The sequence below is a fragment of the Gossypium hirsutum genome, chromosome D12, assembly GCF_007990345.1.
Source record: "Gossypium hirsutum isolate 1008001.06 chromosome D12, Gossypium_hirsutum_v2.1, whole genome shotgun sequence".
Classification (NCBI taxonomy): domain Eukaryota; kingdom Viridiplantae; phylum Streptophyta; class Magnoliopsida; order Malvales; family Malvaceae; genus Gossypium; species Gossypium hirsutum.
In genome coordinates this window covers 2,410,654-2,428,924 of record NC_053448.1, presented here as the reverse complement: position 1 = coordinate 2,428,924, position 18,271 = coordinate 2,410,654, and the positions used below count along the sequence as shown (strand labels likewise).

At 31.8% G+C, this 18,271-nt stretch overlaps 1 protein-coding gene across 5 annotated transcripts; it reads left to right on the top strand.

The window, feature by feature from the left end:
• The first annotated feature begins 2,465 nt into the window (after positions 1-2,465).
• Positions 2,466-4,242, top strand: LOC107897686 (protein SOB FIVE-LIKE 5). Of its 5 annotated transcripts, none has more exons than XM_041108209.1 (4): positions 2,466-3,458; positions 3,575-3,627; positions 3,710-3,779; positions 3,895-4,242. In XM_041108209.1, exons 1-4 carry the CDS (start codon positions 3,069-3,071, stop codon positions 3,934-3,936), a joined length of 555 nt encoding a protein of 184 aa, XP_040964143.1. In that variant the 5' UTR covers positions 2,466-3,068; the 3' UTR covers positions 3,937-4,242. The 5 variants fall into 5 exon arrangements, with proteins under 5 accessions (XP_040964143.1, XP_040964142.1, XP_016678707.1 ...); XM_041108208.1 differs by having other exon boundaries at positions 3,710-3,786; XM_016823218.2 differs by having other exon boundaries at positions 3,541-3,627.
• The last annotated feature ends 14,029 nt before the right edge of the window (positions 4,243-18,271 follow it).

Sequence of the window (18,271 nt, the reverse complement as noted above, 5' to 3'; positions counted from 1 at the left end):
GACAAAAACTTTGAAAAACAATTTCGAGTTATCAATATTTCTAATAATTAAACCAACATGGAAATAAAATTACACCGAGTATTGGTAGAAAAGGCTGTTTGCACAAGAAATGGAAGATTATTGGAACCATCATTGATGATGTTTCATCTTTATAAGTAAATGGTAATGGCATTATCGACTAACACCACCATTCATGAGACGTACTATAGTCTATATATAGACATGTGTTTCGCTTTTATTTGAAAAAATCACATGTGCAGTTAAAATATAGGTGTACAATATACTCCACAATTTAATTTATGTTTTACAAGTCATCTTTTCTTAAGTACATGTTAAATCATAGAACAGACGAGAATATTTATGATTATAAAGATATATCATAGTCATGGTCGATAATAAATGGTATTTTTAATTTAAATAATGAGATGGGACAGATTATACCAACAATTAAAATTTATTAAAAATCGTGATAGAAATATAGAAATATTAAATCACAAATTACAAAAATAGGGTAGAAAAAATTCACGTGGCAAGCATAAAAGTAGAGAGGTATAATATTATTAAAAGGTTGCAAATTGAGCAGAAATTATCCCTTTGACAGTATTAATGTAAGTAAGAACATAGGCATTGGAACCAGTAGCAAAGATCCCCAAGCGAAGCGAGGCAGATGAAGTGGAAGTTGGTGTACATGTGCAAACATGTGTGTGCTATCTAGAAACTGTCGATTTTAATCAAAAGGCCGAGAAAGGTATATATGGAAGCTCGTGTTTGTATATAAACGCACATGTACTTACACGTGTGCACGATTTCTTAGAAATTTCACTGCGGATGCATAAATAACCTACCTCTTTTTATTTAATACCATACAAGTGGCCAATTTTGAGTTATTAATGTCTTCCAAGTGTTTATTGCAACCCTTATTTTCCTCAATTTAATCCTAATTATATATATATATATAATATAATATACTGTCTGTTACGGTTTAAGGTTTAAAGATACATATCATTAATATAAAAATATACATTATAATATCATAATTATGGGTTACATATCATTAATAATCTACCCTAATTGTATAATGCTAATTGTGTATATTATAATCTACCATAAAATCAGTTACACGTTTAGGGTTCAAGATTACATATCATTAATAAAAAAAATATACATTATAATATCATAATTGTAGAATAATTATTATGCATTCATAATTTACTTATAGATAATAATTGATATATTATATGTAGTTAAATGTGTATGTATACTATTTTTCATAATATAATATTTATTTTAAGTATATAAATATTAATTGATTTTTTTTATTTAAACTAATTTAACTAATTGAGTTGATCAAATAATAAAGAGGATAAACGGAAATTTAGGGATTTCGATGATCCCATCTCATTGTTCGGTTAGGTTTATTGGTGCAAAAGAATACAATTTAGGAGAAGTTAAATAACATTTAAGAAAATAAAATGTTAAAGAAGATATCTAAGTACGAGTGGTTAAAACATGACTTTATATGTAAGAAGTTTTGGGTTTAAACCGGGGTGAAGTCAGGAATTTTTTTAGAATGACTCAAAATTAATTTATGTACTTTTATGAAAACTAAAATACAATTTTATTTATATTTTTGCGATTTCAAAAGGACTAAATCAAAATTCTAACATTTTTAAAAAAGTCAAACTATAATTTTACTATATGTTAATTTAAGGTTTTATAAATTTTGAAATCTAAAAGATAATAATATTCTATTTTAAGGGGTAGAGCCCCTACCCCTCCCTTCGCCTCTAGCTCAAACTTTGTTGGAAGCAAATATTTTGTAATCGAAATTTAAATAATAATTTTAATATCTAAATCTAAAAATTATCTAAATTTTAATATCTGAATAAATGTATGCACATACATTCGAATTTAAATATTATCTAAATTTCAATATCCGAATAAATATATGCATATAGTTAGAGTGGAAAAATATATAAAAAAATTTTGAAACGTATATATATGTAAAATTTACTAAAGATAAAAGATGGAAATAATTAAAAGCTGGAAATGAAAGAAAAGGAATGATATACGGTTAGTCAGAAGTTGCATAATTTCATCAAGTTGTACACCCAGAGCTTAAATTAACTGTACAAACTGCATGGTGTACATATTGAGGACCACATTAATTTGCTTAATAGATATATTAGATTTGTAGAATTGTAGGACAAATATTAATATTGGAATTTCACCAATAATCGGATCTGGTTAGATGAAGAAGCTATAAATATCAGTTAGGATGTGTGGGGATAGCCTCCACTCGTCCATGGCACTTTATTAAGGAGAAAGTTTAGAGAATATAAACCAGGATGTTAAAAGTTGCTTGCAAAAGACAAAACAATATGTTGAACTCTCTCTATACATAAACCCTTTGAAAAATAACTCTTAGCAACCAGCAAATGACTATTCACACAGTCAATTAAATATCACAGAAATGATAAAAATTTCTCAACTAGATGATAATTCAGTATTTGCTTAAGAAGCATGGAACACAACCCAAAAACAAAGGGATAATGGGGGTAGATTAAATAGAAAGGGATGAGGGGATTGAGAAATGAGAGTATATTAATGGTGAAGGGGATGGGTGTCCAAGTAATGAAAATGGATGTGTGCCCAGTTTTTCTGAATAGGGTACATACAGTGCCTTGCTGTCTAGCATGTGAAGGGGCTTCCTCTCTTTCTTTTTTACTTACATGCACCCACTAGAACCCACCCAACTGGCACTTTTGATTCATTCACATCAATGGCTGAATGGGGAGGATGAAGACAAAACTAGTCTAGGATTTGAGTCTGATTCTCTTAATTGCTCTTGTTTTTTCACTCCCCTTACCTTCTATCCTACTTCATCCAACACCCTTATATAGGGCACACATATAACCTCAGCATCTCTGAGTTACACTTACCATCCTTTTTATAGTTTTTCTTCTTTCTTCTTTTTCTTCATAGAAAGGACCCCATTGATTGAGGGGAAACAGCATTGAGGGCCTTTGTTTTGATTAGCACGAGAGAGAGAGAGAGAGAGAAAGAAAATGAATGTTTTGGCCTCTGAGTGTAGTAGTGGGTGTGAATCTGGTTGGACTAGTTACTTAGAACAGTCTTTTCTTTCTGGTAATATTTCTCATAAATCAAGTGGTTTTTGTGATGAACGTGGCAAGTATAAAGGTAAAGAAGAGGTTGTTGATGAAGAAGAAGACCTTTCCATGGTTTCTGATGCATCTTCTGGGCCTCCACACTTGAATGTAGATAATGGTTATTTCAATGATGATAATCATTATCAATATACTTTACCTAAAGGTGCTACATTGAATAAAAATGGTGGTACTAAAAGACATAGGAAGAAAGAACATCAAAGACAAAGGGAAGATCATCAAGAATTGCCTTCTTTACTTGATGATACTGCCAGCTCTCCTCTCATCAAGGTAATATAAGTTTGTTTGACATCTTCTCTAAATCACCCTCTTTTTTTCAGTAATGGTGTTAACTATGACAATAATTTTCTAGAACAATTTTGCTCACACCAATAATCATGCTTCAGTGGAGGAAAGTGTCCTCCATTATCCCCAGGGGTTCTCTGCAACACACTTTCAGGTAGTTCCACCAAATTTTAACTTATATTTCCCAGTTTTTTTATTTTATTGGAAATTTGTTGATAACCATTGAATTATTACAGGGAGGACCCGCATTCCAACACCACTTTGGATTTTTGCAGTCTTCTCCAACTGGAAACTACCTACAACAAGGTCACCGGTTAAGTGACGACTTCCTACTGATTCCTTTTTTGGGCTATATTTTCTAACATTGCAGACCATTGTTTTTTTAAACTATGAACTCATTGTAAAGTTTCAAAATGGACAGGTGGTTTTAAGGAAATTAGAGAACGGAGTAGTGGAGAGATGAGATAAAGGTGATTTAACTTTTTTAAGTTTCTGTATATCAGCCTGCTCTTGCTAGCTTCAACAGTGGAGTTTGTGGCCCTAAAAAGAAATGGAAGAAGAGGTTGGCAAAGTATAAAAAGAATCAGTTCTCAAAGGGGATGATCATTAGCTTGTTCCTTTCATTTTTCTTTTCATTTCTTGTCCAAATGCAACGATAAAGAGCAAAAAGAAATGCAAATAAACTTTCTTTTTTTTTTTTCCTGTCAAGGAAGAACAAAATTTATGTTCAGTCTTTGTTTCTTGAATGGAGCCCCATGCTCTCTTTATAGCTCAACTTGCAGACCAGTTCATCACTCAAATCCAACTAAAAAAAAACAACACTCTAATATGAACAAAATTATCTGTCAATTCATCAAACAAGATGCTATACTTTCCCCCACATTACACTGACTTCACTAATGGTGATCAGAATTTATACATACGGAAACGTATAAATTGGCATATATTCAGATACGGATTTTCCCACCGCAATGGGAGTTTAAGCTTTATCACATGCTTTATTATGCCTCCTAATCTTTCGACATTCCTCTCATATCTGTCTCCATCGCCTCTTTTGCCAAAATCCCATGCTTCGTTTTGTAATAAACTACTTCTTATCCACAATTTCAAAGCCAAAAAGGATAAGAGATAATAAAGAATCCAAATCCCCTCCATAGTCGGCTGTTGCATGCAGCATGCATGTGCAGGCCTAGGTAGATCATTTATAGATGTTAGTTTAGTCTTTTAAGTCTTCTTGTTTGGTAGAGATTTGAACCTAAAAACCGACACTATCTATTTACATGAATGCCAAGGACACACTTTTGTGTAAGTGAGCTAGTATTTAACATTTTTCTTTTAAAAAAATGGTATTGTTTACTCCCTAAACTATTTTTTTTTTCAACACCAAAATAGGACAAATGGATGTTTCATACACTCAGCCTCTAATTGATAGCCACTCAAATAGAATATGATCATACAAAGAGGGGACACTCAGATTTGAGTAGGTGGGACTTTCCCCCAACATCAAATTTGAACCTAAAATCATAACAATAATTAGCAGAAGCATGCGACTTTAAAACCAATTAGTGATGGTGGAAAGGTCATATTGAATATGAAATTCTAACCTAATTTATATCTGTGTTTGAGTTAGCTTGAAATAATGGAAAGGGCTTGGCCATCAATAAAGACAAGACCCCATATGATACGAGTCACAAAAGCCCAAATTCTTGAGGGCAAGGCCCAATAAGAAGATTCCAAGCTCAATCAAGAAATCCACCCATACTTAGTTGAAAATCAGGCCAAATTGTCAAAGTGGCCCAAGTTGTAAAGTTTTATTTTTATTTATTTATTTATTTTACTTAGTTTAAATGTTTATCCAAGAGTCCCAAATAAAAGACCCTTGGCCGAATTTCCATATTAAAATAATTAGGAGTTTTTTTTTTAGTTTTAGTTTTAGTGTTCTAATTAAATTAGGAAAACATTTGAAAGGCCTATTTATATGGCTTGGCCAACCACCCTACATTACATTACAATTACATTGAAAATTTCAGATTTGATTTGAGTGAAAATTCTCTTTGAGTTCTTCAAGGATTTTCTCTTGAGTTTTCTTTAGAAGTTGTTTTAACAATCTTTTGATTGTGGGAGCCATCTTCAACCTTCTTCTTGCCATTGATATTCTTTGGAGGGGAGATTAAAGCCGTTTGAAGGGAGTTGTGAGATCTTTCAAGATTTCAAGGCTTCTTAGGACTTATCTTTTAATTTCTTACTGTCAATTCTTTCTTTATTTCTACTTATGCTGAATCATTATCTAATCTATTTTCTGTTCTTATTGTGTTTTCAGCATGTTTCTATCTTAAGGAATCAGCCCAAAAATCCCCAATTTCTAGGGTTTTTTCATACTCTTTTTGGGTGAAATTAGATTGTCGAAATTTGGGGAAAACTATCTTGGTGTTCAATTGGGCAGAATCACAATCTCCTTGAGGGTTTCAAGAACCCTAACACTTATTTCTATTCTCAATTTGATTCTTTGCTGATTTGGGGATTTTATTTCAGATCTGAAAATTCAAAAATCTAATCTTTTAATTTTCTGTTTCGTTTCAGATCTAATTGTTTAGGGTTTTCGTAGGAGTTTCTCGTGACTTGGCAACTCGATCTTGGTCCGCGCGCAACCCCGTATCATTTGGTATTAGATTTTGGGCGTTTTGGGTGTTCTTGGTTGATTTCTAAACTGATCTCTATTTTTTAAATTACAAACAGCAGTTTTACCAAGAAAAATTTTCGAAAAAAATTCATTTGAGTGGGTAAACGTTTTCTGATTGATCTGAAATTTTACATACATATTTTTGGCACTGTTATTGAATATACAAAAATATTTCCCGCAAAAAAATAAGTCGAAAAAGTCAAAAAATTGAAAAAAGACGAAATCCAATAAAAAATTAAAAAAAATATTCAGCGGGTTGAATTTGGTGCCCAAATTTTCCAGATCAAAAATTAAATATATAAGGACACTCCAGATTTAATTTCGTGATTTTTGGAGATCGGGAACACCTCGAACGAAGTTGTCAAGTTACTCCGCAGTTTTTCGGGTTTTCTGTTTTCAGCAATTTTTATTGATTCTTAGCTGTAGGTTTTCATTTGTTTACCTTTATTCTTCCTTTACGTTATCTAACACCTTCTTGTTTCTTGTGTTAGTAGGATTTAAACGTGTGCACAACTTCTTCCTCGGTGCAACACGAATCAATTGGTGTCTCGTCAGTTTTTGGCATCCTAGTGCAAATTAGGATTCTTTGGTAGTTTGGTTCACACTCTCTAATTGGTTGATATAAACTCTGATAAAGAACTCACAAGATTGAATTCGACCTCATTGAGAATTTGAATTTTCTTTTTGAGTGATTAATGGTGAGGTTTGCTAACTTTTATTTTTGAGTGTTGAGTGTTTATTTTTTACAGGTTTTGAAGATGTCTAAAGGTGATAATAATGATGCACTTATGAAAGTCCAACAACAGTTAGATGGACATACTGCTGCAATCACACAAATAAATGCTACACTTCAAGCATTGAATACTACTTTGAATGAGGTACGAGTGAATCAAAAACATCAATATCGAGATCCAATTAAGGAAGATAGGGATAACCAACCCCAAAGGCGCGGCCCTCGACGTGTCACTAGAATGGATGATGATTTTCATGATCGTGGACAATCATCTTTGGCAAAACCAAGGAGCGAGCAGCAACGAGAACATCTCTTTCATACTCGCTGCCATGTACAAGGTAAGCTTTGTAGAGTTATTATTGATGGTGAAAGTTGCTCGAACATAGCCAGCACGACGATGGTGGAAAAGCTTTGCTTAACCACTACCAAGCATCCACAACCTTATCAACTACAAGGGCTTAGCAACGAAGGCCAATTTAGGGTCACTCAACAAGTGCGCATTGCCTTTTCTATCGGTAAGTATCAAGACGAAGTTGTGTGCGACGTAATGCCTATTCAAGCCTGCCATTTGTTGCTAGGAGAACCATGGCAACTGGATCGAAAAGTCACTCACGATGGTCGTACCAATAGGTATTCTTTCAAGCATCAAGGAAAGAAACTTACCTTAGTGCCGCTCACTCCGGAACAAGTCCATGAGGACCAAATCAAACTGAGAAATTCTGTTAAAACAAGTGAGGAAAAAGAAAAAGAGAATGAAAAAGAGCAAAAAGAGATTGAGAGTGAAAAGGAATGTGAAACAGAAAAGAAAATTGAAAAAGAAGTTGAAGAAAGAAGAGAAAATGAGTTAGAAAAAGAAACAAAAGAAAAAGACGAGGAAAGGCTAGTGAGGAATGTTTCCACTAACCAAGATATGAATTTTTCTTGTGTTGCTACTTTTCAGGTTCCGAAAGATCGAAAGATAACTTTCAACTTCAATACCTCTCAAATGAAAGACGCTTTCATACGATCAACTTAAGCAAAGATGAAATCACACTACATGATCCCGAAGGTAAGCGAGGTAAGGAAATTTTAGAAACCGAGTCCAGTGCAGATTTGAAAATTATTGATAAAACTTTTGGTGACTTAGTTCTTAAAAGATCCCATCATTTTGATCCGATTAATTGTTACTCTTCGATTGTGGTTGATAAAGTCATTACGAAAAGAAGCGTGATTTGTTATTCTCTTGATTTACCTTGTGTAAAATCCTTGAATTTGTCCAAATCTGTTTTGGAGAATAAGGTAACGAAATTTGCCAAATTTGTTTTCAATTTATATTCTTGCCTTAAACAGTTTATGTGGTTGTACATGAAGTTTGAGTTCCATTTGACAAAGGTTAACTCAACAACGGAGATTCGACTACACTATGCCCCCGATGAACGAAGGTTTGTTTTAAATGAAAAAGGTAAAATCGACCCTTATTCTTTTGCTTATCGAGGTAAGATGCTTGAAACCTTTGAAACACTTTTGTACTCCTCGGATAGTGATAAAGATCGTGTTGATGAACACTTAGATCGAAACGTGCTTGACTGTCCTATTTTATTTATTGATGATCTATCTGTTTTGATGGTTGATAAAAAGATTCTTGTTTTTGATAATGCATGTGTGAGTGAATCTATAGACCGTCGATTAATGCATGGTATGATTATGCAACTCTGTGAACCATGTAAATCTTTTCAAATACCTACTTGTGACGATTATGTTTACCATTTGATTTATTACTCGCAATTTATTCATGGTTTGTGGGAACAATGTGAGACGACTGAATGCCTTAAAACATGTCCATCTTTGTTTCAAATATTTGACGAGGCAGTGGTGAGTAAATTAGATTGTTTGCATGGTAATCTGAATCTGTCCATTCACATGCGTTATACATGTTCTGTTATGCTTATGATTGGACTACAAGCTTGTTTCCGTTGCTATTTACTATCTCATGGCTATTCTTTTCAGTGGACTCAATTGCCATTAGTCCCTTTCGATAGAGGAAAGTCGAGTTCATTTGATTTTTCAGATTCGAGGACGAATCTTTTTGAGGAAGGGGGGAATGATACGAGTCACAAAAGCCCAAATTCTTGAGGGCAAGGCCCAATAAGAAGATTCCAAGCCCAATCAAGAAATCCACCCATACTTAGTTGAAAATCAGGCCAAATTGTCAAAGTGGCCCAAGTTGTAAAGTTTTATTTTTATTTATTTATTTATTTTACTTAGTTTAAATGTTTATCCAAGAGTCCCAAATAAAAGACCCTTGGCCGAATTTCCATATTAAAATAATTAGGAGTTTTTTTTTTAGTTTTAGTTTTAGTGTTCTAATTAAATTAGGAAAACATTTGAAAGGCCTATTTATATGGCTTGGCCAACCACCCTACATTACATTACAATTACATTGAAAATTTCAGATTTGATTTGAGTGAAAATTCTCTTTGAGTTCTTCAAGAATTTTCTCTTGAGTTTTCTTTAGAAGTTGTTTTAACAATCTTTTTGATTGTGGGAGCCATCTTCAACCTTCTTCTTGCCATTGATATTCTTTGGAGGGGAGATTAAAGCCGTTTGAAGGGAGTTGTGAGATCTTTCAAGATTTCAAGGCTTGGGGGGAATGATACGAGTCACAAAAGCCCAAATTCTTGAGGGCAAGGCCCAATAAGAAGATTCCAAGCCCAATCAAGAAATCCACCCATACTTAGTTGAAAATCAGGCCAAATTGTCAAAGTGGCCCAAGTTGTAAAGTTTTATTTTTATTTATTTATTTATTTTACTTAGTTTAAATGTTTATCCAAGAGTCCCAAATAAAAGACCCTTGGCCGAATTTCCATATTAAAATAATTAGGAGTTTTTTTTTAGTTTTAGTTTTAGTGTTCTAATTAAATTAGGAAAACATTTGAAAGGCCTATTTATATGGCTTGGCCAACCACCCTACATTACATTACAATTACATTGAAAATTTCAGATTTGATTTGAGTGAAAATTCTCTTTGAGTTCTTCAAGAATTTTCTCTTGAGTTTTCTTTAGAAGTTGTTTTAACAATCTTTTTGATTGTGGGAGCCATCTTCAACCTTCTTCTTGCCATTGATATTCTTTGGAGGGGAGATTAAAGCCGTTTGAAGGGAGTTGTGAGATCTTTCAAGATTTCAAGGCTGGGGGGGAATGATACGAGTCACAAAAGCCCAAATTCTTGAGGGCAAGGCCCAATAAGAAGATTCCAAGCCCAATCAAGAAATCCACCCATACTTAGTTGAAAATCAGGCCAAATTGTCAAAGTGGCCCAAGTTGTAAAGTTTTATTTTTATTTATTTATTTATTTTACTTAGTTTAAATGTTTATCCAAGAGTCCCAAATAAAAGACCCTTGGCCGAATTTCCATATTAAAATAATTAGGAGTTTTTTTTTTAGTTTTAGTTTTAGTGTTCTAATTAAATTAGGAAAACATTTGAAAGGCCTATTTATATGGCTTGGCCAACCACCCTACATTACATTACAATTACATTGAAAATTTCAGATTTGATTTGAGTGAAAATTCTCTTTGAGTTCTTCAAGGATTTTCTCTTGAGTTTTCTTTAGAAGTTGTTTTAACAATCTTTTTGATTGTGGGAGCCATCTTCAACCTTCTTCTTGCCATTGATATTCTTTGGAGGGGAGATTAAAGCCGTTTGAAGGGAGTTGTGAGATCTTTCAAGATTTCAAGGCTTCTTAGGACTTATCTTTTAATTTCTTACTGTCAATTCTTTCTTTATTTCTACTTATGCTGAATCATTATCTAATCTATTTTCTGTTCTTATTGTGTTTTCAGCATGTTTCTATCTTAAGGAATCAGCCCAAAAATCCCCAATTTCTAGGGTTTTTTCATACTCTTTTTGGGTGAAATTAGATTGTCGAAATTTGGGGAAAACTATCTTGGTGTTCAATTGGGCAGAATCACAATCTCCTTGAGGGTTTCAAGAACCCTAACACTTATTTCTATTCTCAATTTGATTCTTTGCTGATTTGGGGATTTTATTTCAGATCTGAAAATTCAAAAATCTAATCTTTTTATTTTCTGTTTCGTTTCAGATCTAATTGTTTAGGGTTTTCGTAGGAGTTTCCCGTGACTTGGCAACTCGATCTTGGTCCGCGCGCAACCCCGTATCACCATATCTCTCAAGTGTGTAGATAAGGCTCCCATACACTCCAATGGTTCTATTTCTTATCAAAACTCAGAACTTTAGGCTTAAATATGCTATGCACATAAGAGGGTGATGGGCATTCATATCAAGGCTAAGGAAATGGACAAATTAAGCTAATATCGGAATACTTCATATGCATCTCCATAACCCTTTTTTTTTTAAAGCTCGGAAGATACTGCCTGTGATCTTGCTGACCCCAAAGGAACATGCCTCCATTATATTTAATAATTTTGCTCTCTTTCATCTCTTTTAGAATGCTCTTATTTATATATATATATTTTATATTATATATTAATGCCGCTTTGTTCCCTCTCAAACCTTGTCTGCTTTGCAGCTGTCATCGAACTTGATGTCATACACAATTATATGTCTCTTGCTTTGATTTCTTTATTCATCTCATTATTTCTCCCCTCAATTCCTACTGAGATTATATAATTCGGGTTTGGTTGAAAATTGTTGAAAAGATACAACTTTGAGAATTTAGGATGTCAAGAAAACTTGTAAAATATCTATACCCACATGCTCTATTTTTCATTATATTTTAACATACAGCTTTTAGAGTTTTTAGTCTTGGTAAAATTCATATTATATATAAGGATTGTCCAACTATGTTCCGTGATGATAGCCTTAAAGATGAATCAATTTCACAGTTTTTTTTTATAATATTCTAATTTTTTATTAATCGATGTGAGATGATTATAGAAAATGCTAGACTAATTGCATGTCATCATATTGGATAAGGGATGTAAGGAAGTATGGGGGAAAACATAAAATGTTGTACCAACAACCACCAAAGCCAAAAGCTTCAATTCCTGTGTAAAGAAACAAAGGGGAATGCCATTGCCAGTCACTGTGTGTGGTGTTTGCATGAAACTTATCTAATTTCTGTTCATGTCTCACACTGCAGTCTAACAAGCCTTGTTTCTGTTTTCCATGGCAGCCGTCTGCTTGTCTCTTATCGCCATGCATGTGTTCACATATCTGTGAGCATCACCTTAAATGATCATCTCTGAATCCACCATCTCTATCTCTAGAAATACACATTTCTTTTTTGTTTTTAATCCCTTCCAGCTTGTAAATCTGGTTCAGGCATTAAATCTGAGTTTTGGCTGCACATGATTTCCTGTAGTAAATCAAAATTTTAAATTTTGTGTACATTTAATGCCAAGAGAAACCTGCCACATTTGACAAGTGTCCGTACATAGAAATTCCAATTCCATTTACTTAACCTGTCACCACCTTTGGCTACCGACTTTGGGATATATAAAAACAATATCTTAAAATTCCCAACTTAGTCTACCGTATGCATACTTATCACTTATACTCGTATACTACAAATATTTATACTTTCATTATTCTTCTCCTGTAAGATGATCTTATCATGCGTACCAGAACTTAAACTTTAATAAACCCTTTACTTTCTTGAATTGAAGATATAAATATAATGGGGCAGTACGGAAGAAAATACAAGCACAGTCTTGCCAAAATTATACGCATCCAAATTTCCAGGATTAGCTTAAACATCATGAACCAACTTCATTCATATCGGTGAAGATCCTAATTTCGAAACATCCCTGCATAACAATCTATAGATCAACAGGGGATGTTTTCAATCCAAGAAATAACAAGGTTGACCCTTGACACCATTGCATCTTCCAGCACAAGGATGAAACATCTTGGGCTGTGGGTAAACAATTAAATCTTACTGTAGTTAAAGCACGTACAAATATTGAATTGAGCAACAAGACTACAAAGATTTGAGGTGAGTGGGTGATGGAGTGGGAAGCTGCTCAAGGAGGAAATTCGAGATTAATCTTACTTTTGTGAGACATTTGTAAGCTTATGTTGCGAGGGAATTTTTTCATATTTGTTTTTTTGGTATTTTTTATGTCCCATTTTTTTATATATGTTAAATAGTAGCCCTTAATTTGTGTGTCCGTGTTTGGAGTTTTCTAAAGAGATTTATAGTTGCTGATGTTTTGTGATGTTAAGGGGTGTGCTCGATTCTTAATTTCCTTTGTTATTTTGCTTTTACTCTCTTATTGAGCTTGGTTGCTTTTATGACGTCTCCTTGTTACAATATTTTGTTGCTTTCAAGAGTTTCTAGGTTGTTTGTATTGAGGTGTGATAGGTTGATTTTAGGAGTTTTTTTTATTTAAGAGAATGTCCTATAGATCGATGTTTTGTATGATTTGTCAAATGTATTTATTGCAATATTTTTACTGATATTTTGGTTGGTTTTATCTTTATCAGGTTTCAATAAAATTTTGTAATGATTGAGGAAAAAAGTTGTCTAGAGATCAATCTAATTGTCACAAATAATTAGAAAGATGGAGTGAGTGCATACATATACATACATATAATTGTCTAGGTCAACTATCCAAGGAAGGATCAACTTTAAAACAAACGCAACGGTCCACTAAGATCTAAGGACCATCTAAATGTGATGAACCCATAATGTATAAGCCAGATTAATCTGACCATCTGCTGTGAATTTGGATGGAATTTCCTTCAAACCATTAACATAAGTTGCTTCTTCCAAAGTGGAATGTTTGTAGAAGTGAGCTTCAATTGTATCTAGTGAGAAATATGGAGAGAAAAGGATGTAGGTGACCCTCAATCAGGCGTCACAACACTAACAAGAGTAGGAGTCAAGGTAGATTGCGTCTCAAACATGACAAATAAGCTGTGATGAAGATAAAAGGAAAAAAGCAGTCGACGGTTTGGGATTTGTGTGTGGGGGGGGGGGTTAGGGTTTAGAACCTGACCTATGATACCATGTAAAAGCAATAAACTCACTATTTCAAACGTGTTTTTGCTTTTGTTTTTGCCTTTTCTTTTCCCTTTTTTTTTGGGCCAAGGAGTTGAGCTTGGGTTTAAAAGTTCCATTTTAAGCTGACAAAGCTAAAAGCCCACTATTTCAAGCTTTAAAAACATGATTTTGATTAAAAAAATGTTTAATGATAAATTTGGCTACTAACGTTTATATGTTTTGTCAAAATGATCCTAATTGTATTTTAAAATCTTTTTTTGCCATCAAATTTTTATTCTTTTTTTAATTTCTTTTTTTAACAGATTTGATGAAAGTACTGTTAAAAAAGTTAATGGGGATGATGTGGAATATTTTTAATGAGATGTAATTTATTACTTAGATAACCTAATAAGATAATTACATGTGAAAATAATCAAATAAATAAATCATATATGAAATTTTAAAAAATAACTCTTAATTTAAAGAAAATAATTTATTTAAAAAAAAGGTTTCAAAATGAATTTACTAAGAGGTTTCAAAAAGATAATTAATAAATCAAACCAAAAATACTTCAAATAGGAAATCTTTTTGAAATCTTTTTTAGATGATTTATTTGTTTTAAATTAAGAGTTATTTTTTTAATTTCATATAGGATTTATTTATTTTATTATTTTTCATATGTAATTGTCTTACTGGGTTACCTAAGTAATAAATTACATCTCATTAAAAATATTCCATATCATCCCCGTTAAATTTTTTAACAATACTTTCATCAAATCTATTAGAAAAAGCAGTTTGAAAATAAAAAAGGTTGATGACAAAAAAAGGCTCAAAAATACATTTAGGATCATTTTGACAAACCATGTCAAACGTTAGTGATCAAATTTATCATTAAGCCTAAAAATAATAATATGTTTAGTTATTTCATAAACTCGAATATCTCCAATAGGGACGAGACACGTATTGTTACAAAAAGCTTAGAGTGTTAAAGCATGATTATCACTAACAAGAAACCTAGCTAACCTTCTTCAACAACCTCTAGATGACTTTAACAACTGCTAACAAGTAACTACTTTAACAGTTAACCAACTCCAGAAACTAATTAATACAAAGAACTAACACTCTACTTAGCTATAGTTCCTAATAAGGATCAAGCTAGCTTTTTTACTTGCTACTTTATCTACTAATAAGGTTTATAGTCTTATCTTTGAAATTTTTTTTTATAACAAACAAGGATTTACTTGTATTTTTGTACTTTTTTCATAGGTTTTATTGGAGAGTATTAAACTGTTATGGTTGAGATTATTCGGGTTGGAGTTATCTATTGGGGCTACAATTGCTTCTTGTGCAAGAGTAGGTTGGGTTTTAGCTAATAAGTAGTTGGATTAATTATTGAATAAACTATTCACTGAGTGAAGCTTCACTGAGTTGGATTGTGTTTGAATTGCATTAACAAAATTTGTGTGCTATCTCCTCCTTTACTCTACTTGTTGTTTGTCGTTGTTCATTGCCTTATTTAAACTTGTGTCTAGACATTGAACTGATTGTTTATTAAAAAAAATTATTTTTTTATAAAATAATTTGTGTGAAAAGTAATAAGATAAAAATGTAGTTTATATCTTAAAAAGTAACATCACTTTTCTTTCTCCAAATTGGGTAAAATCAAAACTAAGTAATTCTAGGGGAAGCAAGGAAATTCAACTTCCTTTACTTTCTCTTGCTTAAATAAAAGAAACTATCGGAACAAGGAAAAAGAGGTCACTTTCCTTTCCTTTCCCTTGTTTTAGTGTGATCCAAACATAGGATAAGTGCGAAAACTTGAGCTTATCTATTAGACTTTTATTAGGTTGTCAAAGATGAGCATTTAGACACTTAGATTTTTTTTTATATTTTGGAATAATCAATTTTGTCCGAGGAATAATTGTGTTGGAAAAATATATTATTTTTTATAAAAACGTAACTTTAACTAAAACGAGTATTCTAATATATATATATATACACAAAATTATTTAAGGAATAATTTATTCGTCAAATATAACGTTACGACCCGTAATGTTACATTTTGAAATGAGACTATGGTGTTTGGATTGTCAACATTCCAATTGTTATGTAATCTCAAAAATACCCTTTTATTTTATTATATTAACCAATATAATGTTAGTAGTTAAAATAGTTGTGGGTTATGTGTTTTATCTTTTACTTCTCTATAAGATTACATTTTCCTACCCAACATTTTCAAAAACTAAGGTAGGGTGATTTATCTGTTTTTTTCCCAATGTCATGTTTTATGATTATAAAAATAATTTCATAAATGGAAAAATTTTGATCCATATTTCAAGAATTACATTAATAATGAACCAGCAAATTTGATCTATATTTTTGTTGTTTAGAAGATTTGGATTTGGTTTTAATGGGAGTTTGAAAGGGTGATGGTGATGGTGATTATGAGGTGCCGAGTAAGAGACTTGAAAGATAATGAATTTTGTGTTTGGTGACTTAATGTAAGTGATAAATAATGATTTTGGTTGAAAAAAAGTGATGCGAGGAAAGTTTATAAAGACAGATTGAGATATGATGTATTGCAATTTGTGAGGGAAAACAAAAATGAATAATAATTTTTATTATTTTTAAAACATTTTATTAGAAATTATTATATTATAAAAATTATGAAAATAGGAAAATATAAAAATTTATACAAGTTATTAAAATGGTTAAATATTTTTAAAATTGTTGCTTCTTTTATAAATTTTTAATATATTTTATATTTTTATAATTTATTTAAAATTTTTATACAATCTCTAAAAATCAATTAAGCCCTCCTAAAATAATTTTAAAAAGTAATTAAACCCTTCATGATAGATTTTTTTCCATGTCAAATGCGACATTAGCCGCCACATCATTATTTTTCCACTTCTGCTATCATGTCAAGCACTACATCAACACTTAATGGTTCATAGGCCTCGACTAAAACCTATATTCCAAGAGCTCAATTAATTGTTACTTTCGATTAAGGATTCGATTGATTGCACTTTTTGACGAAGGGCTCAGTTGATTTTTTAAATTATTTTACAGGAGCTTTTTTTAATATGCGTTAAGAAAAGTGTATATCATCCTAAAAGTCTTTAATTTTTCTCTATTATATTTGTATAAATTACACCAATGTCAATCAGTTATTAATAAGTTTACATTTAGGTACTTAATTTCAAAAAGTTACAAATTGATCATTGAACTATTTGAAATTTGTCATTTAAGTCACTAGGTCATTAAGTTGCTAACGGATGTCTGATGGTTATTAACTTGTTATTCATCATAGGGTAAACTACACCCAATGTCACTCTATTAGTAAGTTTATACTTTGTCCCCTCAATTTTAAAAAAATTTAAAAGTTAGTCACTGAACTATTTGATTGTTTTAGGGTTTTAGGGGACCTTCTTCACAGTTGTAGTCCAATAATCTCACCACCTCCTAGCCTCTACCTTTAGAAAAGAAACAGACCAAACCAAAGGTATTTCCCTCTTTTAGCTTTATGGTTTAACTTTCGTTGAAATTGCCTAAAACTTCGTTAATTTAAACTTGAAGCCCTAACAGAGAAGCTTTCTAATCCCTGTCCACCATAATCAAATGGTCACTTGACTTTGACATGTTCCTCTTCTCAACGAGACTTTCTCTTTAACCTTCTTCGATTCAGGGTGAGTTTGGATGGGCGGTGTGTTTACCTCCGGTGAGGTTAAAAATAGCGGTGGCGGTGAGATTAGTTACTGTAACGGTGAGATTGGATACTGTAGCGGTGAGATTAGAAACAATGGTAGAGTGTGTGTTTGGATTCAAACGCAGTTGTAGCGGTGAGATGAGAATAAAAAATGACTATTAAGGACATCAAATTAGAATTGATATATAATAGAATTTTTTAAAATTATTTTACTTTTTTAAATTATTAAAATATGTGAATTTATAAATTCATTTAATAAAATATTAAAATGCATCTTCTAATATTTTAATGAATTATATAATCAATTTAAATTATTTATTAGATAAACGCACAGCCTCAAAGGAAGCCTATGCAGTTAACGCCAATAATGCCTTAATCGACTTGTTTATTTTAGATGGCTTTTAATCCCTTTTCTCAAAATTTCCTAAGATGCAAGTATAAATTGCTATATTTGCTATAGTTTATATAGGTATAAATTTTAAAATTATACACGAATTTTTATCCAATGTGCAATTTAATACATGAACTTTGATTCAATGTAATTAAATATATTTTTTATAATTTTTAATGTATTTATTTTTTTAAATATAGTTTTGAATTTTTTAAATTTAAAAATTTAATTAATTACTGTTATTACATCCACGTGCATGCCACATCAACAAAAGTAAATTTTTCTATCAATTTTGAGATTTTACCAAATAATACAAATTTTAGGGAGTAACAATGAAAAA